Consider the following 13883-nt stretch of genomic DNA (forward strand, 5'->3'; position numbering starts at 1 on the left):
ACCTTTGCTGGCCACAGCAATTTAAAAATGCATTCTCAGTGCATGCCAAGATCACTGATTATGATAAACAACAAAAAACTTGTATTAATTTCAAGCTCCATTAGAAAGAGAAGGAAATACAATCAATGTTTACCAAACAGAAAAGGACAATCTATTCATGGGAAAATGCCTTTTCAAGCTTATAAGTAATGCAAACATTGGACAATACAAAGTCTTGGGCAGAATCTACCAAAGGCTCCTTCAGCATTTCCTTTTATGAAAATATATACTGACATAATAAATTCACTCTGACTGATACTCAGTATATGAGATTAGGGTGTGTTCTTATCTCAGAACTGCATAGTTGGAAAACATGACATTCATATACAAAAACTGATCAGATTTATACTATGTGAATCATTTCAATAAAGCTGGTAAGAAAAATAAGTGAGAAGAAAGTGTCCATCAAAAAGTATATCTGGTTTTTCAAACTTAAAATGTCCAAATTAACTCTTCCTGGATAATCAATACATGAAGAGAAGAATTAAAAGGAGGATCACTCCTGTGAAGGGGGGAGGCTGGCTTGGCTCCTATATCTGATTACTACACAGGAAGTCAGAAAAGGACATGATACTATATCGTGCACAGGAAGTTAAGGCATAGGTCAACGGAGCCACACAATGCAACTTAAGACTTCAAATCTCTATCAACCACTAGCTCAAATTAGGCCAAAGACTCAGTCCTTTGAAAGTTAAATTTTCTTCTTTAAAAGGCTTTGCTGGCAAGAAGATGAAGTCAACAGAGGATTTTATTTTGAAACTAGTTAGTCTTAAATCTTTGTCTTAAAACTAGTTAGTCTTTGCAGGTCTAGATGATCAATTCCCAAATAATCAAAACTTATCTTAGAGCAACCAACTCACATTTTTAAAAATATTCCAGAATAGCTCAACTGAGAGGTTAAATTCCAAAATGGAAGCATCCTTCCTCTCAAAGTTCAAAGGTTCACAGCAGGGGCAGGACCAAAACTCTTAGCCATGCTTATTCCAAATTAAGAAACTTTCTCTGATGTGACCAAGCATGCACTGCTAGGAAGCCACCTAATGGGGCTGTTGAAGGACAGTGTTCACACATAAAGTAGAAGGTCAGAATAAATCATTATTACCTAATACATCTGTAAACCTGTCATTAATCCCTCAGAGCAAAAAATGTAACACATCAAAGGGAATTCATGAACTGCCTCACTAAACATTGCTGGGTATTCCAAATATGCATTACAAATATGCCAAAGAAAGTCAAAAAAGCAGTTTTTAAAATAAACAACTTATCTGGCATCTTAAACATTAAAAACAACTCAAATAACAACCTTTCAGTAAGTGCCATCTCTTTCCACACTATTTGGATACTCCCCTAAATACATGGTGATTATTCAAATTATTTGAACTATATCCCATTCAACCACCTTGATCCTGTTGTAAGTACTGGGTTGGTCAAAGAGCTCATTTGGGCATTTCCATAGATGTTATGGGAAAACCCGAATGATCTTTTTGGCCACCCCCAATATTTGTTTACAGGGCATCAAGCAAAATAGAAGGTGGAGAGAGGAACAGTTAAAACTTAAAAAAAAGAGGCAATTATACATGCCATTTTAAAATTACATGGAAATAAGAAAGCATCTGTAACGTGAGAGGCAAATATAATTTAGCATATAAAACTGGGAAAAACTGAATTTTCATAGTCTGGGAACATATCAATAACACAGAAAATAACGAACATCTGTAGTTATTCAACTCTCAACTCAAAAGTCTAGGGTTTTAGGTTTCTGAAGTGGAATAAATGCAGTAGCACTGTGGCCATTAGATGGATTAAAACAGTTCTTGAGAAGGATGGTGGGGTGAAGTGTTTCAAATTGAGCCCAAATAATAATAGATCCATTCATACTAGGATTTGCCTCTGTAGGACCTGCATCCTTTTATCTCAAAGGTAAGTCAATGACAAAAATGGTATCCTACCATCCCTTCACTCTAACACAAATCAGTGCTCCAATTCCTCAAAACTAAATGGATCACAAGATTTTTTCTTAACAATTTTGGACACACACTCACACAGCCACTAGTTTCTGATTAGATTAAAATAGCAATCAATTGTGCCAGTGGCATGCTAGGTTAAATGAGACTGGAGTGCTCTATTAGGCCATTTCCTGGTGCCACTAATGGAGCCAAATACTTCCTAGAAATCGATAAGTGGGTTTCAGTAAATAGTACTTAAGTTTTTCCCAGCTCTTTGCCAATGCATACAAGCAAGATGCAGAAAAGAAATGTGGAAGAGGAATAGTAAAATTATTTGAGATCTAGCAAAGAAAGCAAGAGAAACTTACAACTAATGTCTCTGTCCCTTGGATTAAGCCCAAAGAAGGAAGACAAATCTGTGCTCGTAATTACAATAATTTAAAAAGTGCAGGTCGGAACTGCTTCCCTAAATTCAGTCTTGCAGAGCACTGTGAAAATAATCCAATGTTCCTCCAAATCTGAGCCTCTCATTCTCTTAATATTTGAAGAAGAAAATTAACAAAGAAATATGGAATTACTAAACCAGCTGGTGAACAAAGGGTCAGGGCCTTCAGCTGGGGTTGCATGCTCAGGGTTTCACTGCACCAGTCCTGGTGCCTGGCATCCCTTACCTGAATGTCTGTATCCTTCACAGGCTCAAGAGGCTCGAAAGTGGTGGCTGCACTCAGACTCTCCAATCGCTGTGAGATGTGGGATATGTCAAGTCCCCGAGACCCAAGGAGAACTGACCTATATGAGGATACAGGGCAGGGAGAAAAAAAGAATTAGGACATCTAATGTACTTCCTAAAATATTAAAGAGTATTTTTAGTATAAAACATCTTATACGCTGCATGAATACTTTGTATGGTTGCTTTATACCTTTCCAAAAACATCTACCACCTGGTATAACAGATACAACGTTGCATTTTTTAGTAAGAGTTCTGATCATGCCTAAATTAGAGTGAGGGACCTATATAGGATAAAATGATAGCATATCAATAAAATCATAGGCTAAACTGCTTCAAATATTTTACAGTGAAGAAAACTGTGAGGTGGGTATTATTCTCAATCACCATTTTCCAGATGGGGGGACCAAAGTGCAAAGAGGTTAACCAACTTATTCAAAATCACAAAGCCAGGAAACAGCAGAGCCAGGTCACCAAACTCCACAGCACAAACTCTTAACCAGCACGCTATATTTACAGCCTCTGTACAGACAGATGTAGTGAACCTCAAAATTTTAGAAGCTTAAGGAGTAACCTAGTTCAAACTTCATTCATTAAGGAAACTAAAAGTCCAGGGCAATCAATAACCTGCAAAGGGCAGTAAAACCAGAATTCAAGGCCAATTCTCCAAAGATTCTCTTCAAAAGCCAAACATCATGTAAAGTGCATCTTCAAGTTCCCCCTCTGTTGCCCAGTCTAACACGTGACTAATAAATGCTTTTCAAGAGAAATGAGAATAATACAGCTGGATTTATGTCTACTCACTTGAGTAATGTGACAATGGAGACCAAAAATAATTATAGAGTCTCACTAATATCCAGAACACTTTCTAGAAGAAAGAAACCTAGGAAGATTAAGTTGTTTAGACTGTTACTTTTGGATTACGGTTTAATACCTCAACATTCCACTGACAAAGTCTCTCCTCATTCTGAGTAATTCAGAAGAAGTGAGACCACCTGGCAGCACAAGTAACCCTAATACCTATGGGTGTTACACTGAAGAAGACCAACTCTGAACACACTTATTGGAGAAATGAAAGGACTTCTCAAGCCTATTTCCACTGTACTAAGTACCACTAATGGTACTAAGTGCTACTAACAGATGATGTGCACCCAGAGGACTCCCCACTGTAGATTTTTGTCTCTTCTATCAGAATGGTCAGCTCTGATGCCATCCCTGGCCTGCCCTCCAGGCTGTCATTTCAAACAGATAATCTTGCCTCTCTCTTCTAACAATCCTTGACAGCTAACTTCCTAATACACTGGTTCCCAGTCTTGGTTGCACATTAGAATCACCTAGACAACTTCCCTCCCAGTGATTCTGATAACGCTGGGTGAAGACTGGAGACTGGGTATCAATATAATGCTCTCCTTCCTTTTTTAGTAACAGCTTTACTGAGATATTATTCATATATCACACAATTCACCCACTTAAGTGTATAATTTCATGGGTTTCCGTGTATTCACAGGGTTGTACATCCATCACCACAATTTATTTTAGAACATTTTCATCCCCCTCCCCCCTCCTAATTTTCCAACAACCCATCAGCAGTCATGGGAATGTAAGATGCCCATGTCTCTACAAATCTCTCCCCAGCCTCTGGCAACCAGTAATTTATTTTCCATCTCTCTAACTTCTCCTATTCTGGACATTTTCTATAAATGGAATTATAAAATATGTAGCTGTTTGTGACTGGCTTCTTCCACTTAGCATATTTTCAAGGTTGATCCATGTTGCAGCATGTATCAGTACTTTATTTCCTTTTATTATTGTACAGTACTCCATTATATGAATATGCTATATCTTATAGTTATGAACATATCCATTCATCAGTTGAAGGACAGCTAGGTTGTTTCTACTTTTGGCTTTTATAAAAATGCTGCCATGAACATTCACGTACAAAATTCTTTTTTTTTTTTTTTTTTAATATTTATTTGGCTGCACTGGGTCTTGGTTATCTTAGTTGTAGCATGTGGGATTTAGTTCCCTGACCAGGGATTGAACCCAGGCTCCCTGCACTGGGAGCACAGAGTCTTAGTCGCTGGACCATCACGGAAATCCTTGTACAAGTTTTTACATTAATTTATGTTTTCATTTCTCGTGAGTATATACCTAGGAGCGGAACTGCTAGATTATATATTAACTCCTTGTTTAACCTTCTGAAGAACTGTCAGACTATTTTCCAAAGCAGTTACACTATTTCATATTCCCATAAGCAATGTACGAGGGTTCCAACTTTTTCCATATCTTTTGCCAATACCTGTTATTACCTTTTTGATTGCAGCCATCTTAGTGAACTCCCCCTTTTAAACTATTACAGGAAAAATCTTAATATTTTATTATAAAATAACAAACCTTGTACATATTGCTGTTGTTCAGTTGCCAAGCCATATCCAACTCTTTGCCACCCCATGGACTGTAGCATGCCAGGCCTCCCTGTCCCTCACCATCTCCCGGAGTTTGCCCAAGTTCATGTCTGTTCCATCGGCAGTACCATCCAGCCATCTCATCCTTTGACGCCCCCTTCTCCATCTGCTCTCAATCTTTTCCAGCATCAGGGACTTTTCGAATGAGTCAGCTGTTTGCATCAGGTGACCAAAATACTGGTACCTATTACTGCTTCAAAAATTAGCATGTCGTAGGAAAGTTTATTTCATCTACATCCCCACCCACTTTCCTCTCGCTACCACCCAGATTATTTCAAAAGAAATTCAAGATATTTCTCCAATTACTTAAAATTATTTTTAAGATTTGTGTTTGTTTGAATAGAACACAAATTAGTTCTCTACTTGCAAATAACTGATATGCCTCCAAGTGTCTTTTCATCCAGATAGGCTGCCCCGTCTCATTTTTTTTCTTACAATTGCTTTGTTTGGAGACTCTAGTTCATTTGTCCCGTAGAGCAACACTACTCAAACTTGAAACGTGCATGTGAATCACCTGGGAAACTTGTTAATATGCAGATTGTTTCAGCAGGTCTGAGAGAGAGTATGAGCGTCTCCATTTCTAAAAAGCTCACGGCTGATGCTTATGCTGTTGATCTATGGGCCACACTCAGAGTAGCAAGGATGTAGTTCCCCACATAAAGGTTTTACTGACTGCATCCCCATGATGTAATTTAGCAGGGTCCTTTGGCCTCTCCTATCCAATTTCCTGTAAATTGAAGGTAAGTGCTGACAGTCGGATCAGATTCATGTGGCATTATTTTATTTTTTTGGTTCGATTACTTCAGACTTTTATCAAGAGGTATGTAACGTCTGATTACCTCTTTTTGGAATGTTACCAGACGCTGATGATCACTGCTGAGATTCATTAATTCCTCAGAGGTTGCAAAATGGTGGTATTCTATCTTTATTAGCTGGAATATTTCCCCTCAGAGACGCTCTTCATCAACTGTGTGGTTACTCTGAATAACGAGTTGATTCTCTAGCATCCTCCAAAGGTGACTGATGAGTCTTGCTTTAGTATCATTATGAACTCATGAATTTAAGCATATTTGATGTGTTTCACTCCACGCAGTTATTATCTTTATCATGCTCAAAATCATCTCATCTGTGGTTAATAGAAGTCTTTTCAAGTTGGTTTCTGAGATCTTTTCACATGACTCAAGTGGACCTTCATAACTTCCTTGCCATCTGGTATAAGTTCATCTTACACAGACCTGGAATTGGTCAACTCTCCAAAGAGCCCCAGTTACTTTTTATTAAGAAATGGATTTTTAGAGCATACTCTCTGGGCACTAGGACTGCTACACTGTTTCTAAGCCTTCAACAGGCAGAGCTAGAAACAGAGTTTTTAATTTTGTTTCAGCTTCCTTAAGATAAATTATATCATGAGTTCATACTGACGCTTTAAATTCAAAATTAAAAACCTACAGTTTTGGGTTAAGCTCATAGACGGAGGAGCCTAGTGGGCCACAGTCCATGGGGTCGCTAAGAGTCAGACAAGACTCAGCGACTTCACTTTCACTTTTCACTTTCATGCATTGGAGAAGGAAATGGCAACCCACTCCAGTGTTCTTGCCTGGAGAATCCCAGGGATGGGGGAGCCTCGTGGGCTGCCGTCTACGGGGTTGCACAGAGTTGGACACGACTGAAGCGACTTAGCAGCAGCAGCAGCATAGATTTTCTATCTGCATCTCTCCCTTCTCTTATACCAAAAGTCCTAGTTCTCAACATCACCACCTTAACTATCTACTTGCTTTATCCTACGCTATATACACAACAATCTCAAAACAACAGTATTAATCCCTCCACCAACAGTATCATTATTGACGACTGATTAAGATATTACTTGGAAATGTTCCTCTCTGAATGGTTGTGTCATCAACTGAATGAGCATTTATTTTTCTTCTGTAGGAATTTTTTGAGATTTGTTTTACAGTTATGCAAAATATTTAAACCATTCCAAAGTCCAAAAAAAAAGTCCCTGTCTTCTCCATCTTATTTTTTCCCTTTTCCTATAGGTAACCGTCTGTGTTAATCACATCTTTTTACTTTCTGTTATTTGCTGCTTTGACATCTGGGGTCTTGCTGATACTGGAGGGACTGCCTCTCTCAGGTTTGCTAATCCTAGAGGCCTGCAAGCACATATAACATATGCATACTAATCAATCCAGAGCCCATACCTCAACCACCTCCTTCACTGGGACACTATCCTCTTCCCTAATCATCTCAGGGCTAGGTACCAAACAACCAGAGACAGCACTTTTACTTTTACCCTAGAGCCCACTGAAGTGATTCAAACTAGCCAATCCTAAGCCTGCTCATCATGCCTTCTTACAGAAACCACAGTAAAGGCTTTTGCCCACGTGTTCCCCTTACTTCATTTGCCCCGACTGACCTCAGTGCTTCCTCAGTGGCCCTGCATAGCATGCTCTGCCTCCTGTTTCTGGAAAAATGTGAGTAGAAACTTCTTCCCTCATGACAGTCATATCCCTGTCTTCATGTCTTACCATACTTTATTATAGCAAACCTTCAGTTCAGTTCAGTTCACTCAGTCGTGTCCGACTCTTTGCAACCTCATGAATTGCAGGCCAGGCCTCCCTGTCCATCACCAACTCCCGGAGTTCACTCAAACTCACGTCCATCGAGTCGGTGATGCCATCCAGCCATCTCATCCTCTGTCGTCCCCTTCTCCTCCTGCCCCCAATCCCTCCCAGCATCAGAGTCTTTTCCAATGAGTCAACTCTTCGCATGAGGTGGTCAAAGTACTGGAGTTTCAGCTTTAGCATCATTCCTTCCAAAGAACACCCAGGGCTGATCTCCTTTATAATGGACTGGTTGGATCTCCTTGCAGTCCAAGGGACTCTCAAGAGTCAAATACTTATATACATTTGTGTTTTCTACTTTTTGCAAACAGTTTTACTGAGACATAATCCACATACTATTTAATCATCCACTGAAAACGTGTAATTCAGACACATGTATATGTATGACTGAATCACTTTTGCTGCACTCCTGAAACTAGTAACATTTTTAATCAACTATAATATAAAGTAAAAATTAAAAATAAATTTAAAAAAATGGCAGAATGTTGATATGATGGGTGATGGGTACCTGGGAGTTTACTATACTGTTTTCTCTACTCTTACGAATGTTTTAACACTTTCATAATAAAAGGGTTAAAAAGAAGTGTGATGGGGTGGGTGGGAGGAAATCTCAAAAAAAAAAAAAAAAAGTGGTTTTTAATATATTCACAGATTTGTGCAACCAACACTACAATTAATTTTAGAAATCTTTTCATTACCCAGAAAAGAAACTCCTTACCCAGAGCAGTCACTCCCCAGGCCCCCTAATCTATCACTCCCTTGACAACCTCTAATCTACTCTCTGTTTCTATGTATTTGCCTACCTTGCACGTTGCATGTAAATGGTACTATACAGTATATAGTCTTTTGTGACTGGCTTCTTTCACTTAGCATGTTTTTTCAAGGTTCATCCATGGTGGAGTATGTATTAGTAGTTTATTCTTTTTTATTGCCAGATAGTATTCCATTATATGGATATACCACTTTTCATTTATCAATTTTTCAGTCGTTAGGCATTTGGATTGTTTCCCCTTTTTGGCAACTACAAGTAATGCTGCTATGAACACTCATGTACAGGTTTCTGTGTGGACCACTGTTTTCCTTCCTGCTGGGTATACGCCTGGGAGTGGAACTGCTCATGTATATGGAAACTCTATATTTAACCTTTTGAGGAACTGCTAGACGGTTTTGTAAACTCTGCACCACTTTACATTCCTACTGACAGTATATGAGGGTTTCAATATTTTCCACATTCTTTCCATTTGTTATTACCTATCTTTTTGACTACAGCCATCCTAGCGGGGGTGAAGTGGTATCTTTCTGTGGTTTTGATCTGCAACTCCCTGATGGTTAGTGAACTGAATATCTTTTCATTTGTTTACTGGACATGAACAGACCTCCTTTGGAGAAACGCCTATTCAGACCCGCTAATCTTAAAGCTGGGGTGTCTTCTGGTGCAGCCACTATGTAAAACAGTAAGGAGGTTTCTCAAAAGAAAAATGCTAAAACAGAACTACCATATGATCCAGCGACTTCACTTGGAATATATACTCGGCAAAAATGAAAACACTAATTCAAAAAGATACATGTATCCGATGTTCATAGCAGCACAGTAGCCAAGATATGGAAGCAACTCAAGTGCCATCCACAGATGATAAAGAAAATGTGGTGTATATGTGTGTGTGTGTATATATATATATATACACACACACACAATGGACTGTTATTCACTCATAAAAAAGAATGAAAATTTGCATTTGCAGCAACATGGACGGACTGAGAAAGCATTATACTTAGTGAAATTAGAAACAAATACTGTATGACATCACTTATATATGATATCTAAAAAATAATACAAATGTAATTAAAAATAATACAAATATAATCTAAAAAATAATACAAACAAATGTATCTGCAAAACAGAAACAGACAGACAGACAGAGAAAACAAATGGTTAGCAGAGAGGAGAGGGAGAGGGGGAGGAGCACATTAGATACGGGATTAAGAGACACAAACTACTACACATAAAACAGATAAGGAACAAGGATACACTGTAGAGCACAGGGAATTATAGCCATTGTCTTTTAACAACTTTCAATGGATGATAACCTGTAAAAACACTGAGTCACAATGCTGTCCATCTGCAACTAATATTGTAAATCAATACTACTTCAAAACAGAGTTGTCTTTTTATTATTGAGTTGTAAGAGATTTTAATACATTCTGGATGTAAGTCCCTTATCCAATATATAATATACAAACATTTTCTCCCCATTCTGTGGGTTATTTTCTTCCCTGATAGTGTCCCTTAAATCACAAAAGCTTTTTAATTTTGATGAAGTTCAGTTTATTTTTGATTCTGTCACTTGCGCTTTTGGTTTCATATCCAAAAAGGCTCTGTCCAACCTAAGGTCAGGAAGATTTATGCCTGTTTTCTTCGAAGAGTTTTAAAATTTTAAAGACAAATACCATATGATTTCACTTATATGCAGAATCTCAAAACCAAATCAAGTGAACAAACATAACAAAACAGAAACAGACTCATAGATTCAAAGAACAGGTGGTTGCCAGAGGGGAGGGAGGTAGGGGGAACGAGTGAAATGCAGGGAGGGAGATCAGGAGGTACAAACTTCCAATTATAAAATAAATGCGTCACTGGAATGAAATGCACAGAATGGGAAATACAGTCAATAATACTGTAATAACTTTGTATGGTGAGATGGTAACTAGACTTATGTGATCATTCTATAAAGAAATATCGAATCACTGTTATACCTGGAATTAACAAAGTGCTCTAGCTCAATTATACTTCAATTAAAAAAAAAGATTGTTGTGGCCATTCTAGGTTCCTTGAATTTCTATACAAATTTTAGGATCAATTTATAAGTTGCTGCAAAAAAGCCACCTGGGATTTTGATAGGAATTGCACTTAATCCATAGATCAATTTGGGGAATGTTAACATCTTAATGAGATGAAGTTTTCCAATCCACACACATGGACTTTCCTTCACCTGCTTTCTTAAATAACGGAGAAGGCAATGGCACCCCACTGCAGTACTCTTGCCTGGAAAATTCCGTGGACGGAAGAGCCTGGTAGGCTGCAGTCCATGGGGTCCCGAAAAGTCGGACATGACCAAGTGACTTCACTTTGACTTTTCACTTTCATGCATTGGAGAAGGAAATGGCAACCCACTCCAGTGTTTGTGCCTGGAGAATCCCAGGGACGGTGGAGCCTGGTGGGCTGCTGTCTATGGGGTCGCACAGAGTTGGACACGACTGAAGCAACTTAGCAGCAGCAGCAGCAGCAGCAGCAGCAGCAGCAGCAGCATACACGTTCCTCCACCTTTCATGTTTATTTTACTTAGCAACATGGCCTGGAGACACTCCATCCAATGAGTGTATATTCTCATTCCTTTCTGCTACTGCTATGCACATGCACCACATTTATTCAACCAGTCCCATATTGATGGATACTGGAATTGTTTCTAACTTTTGCTATTACAACCAATGCTGCAAAGAATATCCTTGTGCACACATCTTTTTGTACTTTTGCCAGTGTATCTTTGGGAGAGATCTTCAGAAGTGTGACAGCTGGGTCAAGAGTAAATTCACTAGCTACTGCCAAATTCTGTCCCACCGGCACTCTATCCCCACCAGTGATACGTGAGAATGTATTCAGAGGCCAGAGATTTAAAGGCATACCAGGGTTGGGAACCTTGAAATTTAAAAATTAGCTATGAAAATTATGAGGAAAAGTCATCGAGGTGGCTGGTGCCCAGAGGAAGTGTGCAGTTCACGGACTGTGCAGTGCATTCACAGGAGCCCTGATTGGGGTGGGGAGTGGGGGGTGGAGGGAGGGACCATAAAGGAGGCAGGCAATCTGGGGTAGGGATGATGTTACTAATACCAACAAAGGCTGTTTCACCTTCTCAGGGCGGAAAAACCCAAAGGTTCCCTGCCCCAATTTTTACAAGCCAGAGAGCCTCTCCTGAGCAGAAAGCCAGAGAAGCTGGAGTCAAACAGTCCAGTCCCAGGAGAACAAGAAGACAAAAGCTGTTCTCAGAAGAAAGTCCAGAGGCCTGGGTTAGTCCCATCTGTCAGATACTGACTGAAAATCCTGGACAGCTCACTTGTCCAAGCTTCCTTTTTCTCCTGCTAACATGTAGAGGAAAGCCCTGCCTCTCTCACCTCTCAGGGCTGTGAAGACCAGTTGGGAGAACGCCCATGATAAGCCTTCGGGAACTGAACATGCCTCACAAACAAGAGGGATTCGCACTGCCCAAGCTGGGTTGGAGTTCTGGCGTGATTACCTGCTCTCTGACTCCTCAATATAAAAAGGAGACAGTCACACTTATTTCAAAGGGTTATTTTATTTCACAGGAAAGTACATAATGCATATAAAGTACTTGGCACAGTGTCTGACAAACAATAAGTGCTTTAAAAGGTAGGTTAGTAGTATGAGCACAGAAAATGTTATAATCTGCTGTTTAACTCTGGGCAAATAAAAGTGTATACATGTTTTGCCTGATCATGGGGAAAACTGTGAAAGAACAAGCAAGTTAATGGCACTGATCACCTTGTAGGTAAAGTTAGGCAGAGAGAGTGATGGCCGACTTTTTCTTTGTATCCGAGGTTGTTTGGTTTCTGAGCTGAATGGAAAAATTCAATGAGGCATCGCCCGTGGGAAAAGAGGGGGATGTAATTGACGATGTGTACCCAGACTGGGGTTCACAGCTACTGATAACATTCTATGTCTTAATTGCGCAATGTGCACAGCGGTATTCATTCACTTTACTACTATTTACACCATGAGTCGGCAAACTTAACTCCGTAAAAGGCAGACAGCAAGTACTTCAGGCTTTGCCGGCCATACAGTCTGTCATTACTACTCAACTCGGCTACTGTAGCACAAAGGCAGCACAGACAATACACAAACAAGTACGTGTGGCTGTGTTCCAACAAAACTTTAACAGGCAGCAAGTTGTATTTGGCTCCTGGGTCTTAGTCTGCCAACCCCTGATTTATACCTTCATATACGTTATGCATATTCTTTTATGTGTGAAGAAATTTAACAATTTAAAAATATCACACACACATGCAAAAAAGCAATCAAATCTGTTCCCTAAAATGAAAAATCCAACACAGTTTATTTAAACAAATGCATTTCAACACAGAACAATTCAATCTTAAATCTACAATCCAATCTTAACTAAAATCTTGAAGACAGAAATTTCTTTCAAAATTTATTTCATGTAAGAAAATTTTCCCTATTCACTTCTTTCCTCTGCCCTCATCCTGTACTAAAATATTCACATCACACTTTATGTCTCTGCCTATCACAGAGATGGAAAAATACAGTCATCAGCCCTTTGGTTTCTTTTTAAGCACCTGCCCCACCCTATACCCATTCTTTCAACGTTCCAAATTCCTCCCCACTAAAATGATGAATTTAAGGTAGAAAGAAATGAGGAAGAATGGAAATTTACAAGAAAGAGAGCATGACTGATAATTGTTACCAAGAAAACATTTTCCCTTTTCGCTCTTAATAGGCTGTAAAGCTGATGCAATTAAATTATAACTATAGCAACTCAGCTGGCATCACAGTCCTTTCACTCCAGCAGCATCTTTTCACATAAGCAAAGCCTGCATGCTCGAGCCCCGGGGTAACTGCAGGCAGCCAGGAGCTGCAGCAGCAGGAGCCTGCAGGGAGGGTAAGTTAGTGGAAACGTCTGAAGGCTGGTTGGGGTGTTGGGCAATAGTGTAGGGGAGCAAGGATGGATAATAAAAAATCCCCACCAGGGTTCCCCTGATGTGCCTTTACCAATACCAACAGAACCAAGAAAACTTAGTATTTTAAAAAAATAAAATTCTGGGGAGGCCTACATAAGGATTTCTACAACATCCTTACCAATTCAGCATGGCACCCAAAACATTCAGATCTCAAGATGAGTTGAAAAAAGAAAATGTGGCCGTTATACTCATCCTGGTGACATTCACTATGTATCCAAACAATGTCCCCACCTTAATACCGGCACTTATGTCTTTCTCAAGTTTAAGGAATGAAGACTGAGCAGATGACTGACAATTCCCATGATGCATTTTC

At 39.3% G+C, this 13883-nt stretch overlaps 1 protein-coding gene across 1 annotated transcript in view; it reads right to left on the reverse strand.

Annotated features, from left to right (window-relative positions):
- Window positions 1-13883, reverse strand: part of NUP93 (nucleoporin 93) — a 102979-nt gene that overhangs the window by 72078 nt on the left and 17018 nt on the right. Inside the window, exon 3 of the mRNA XM_070388405.1 lies at window positions 2657-2774. Coding sequence (XP_070244506.1) covers window positions 2657-2774 — 118 coding nt within the window. The remainder of the gene's footprint in view (window positions 1-2656; window positions 2775-13883) is intronic.

This window comes from Bos mutus, chromosome 18, assembly GCF_027580195.1.
Source record: "Bos mutus isolate GX-2022 chromosome 18, NWIPB_WYAK_1.1, whole genome shotgun sequence".
In the NCBI taxonomy this organism is placed as follows: domain Eukaryota; kingdom Metazoa; phylum Chordata; class Mammalia; order Artiodactyla; family Bovidae; genus Bos; species Bos mutus.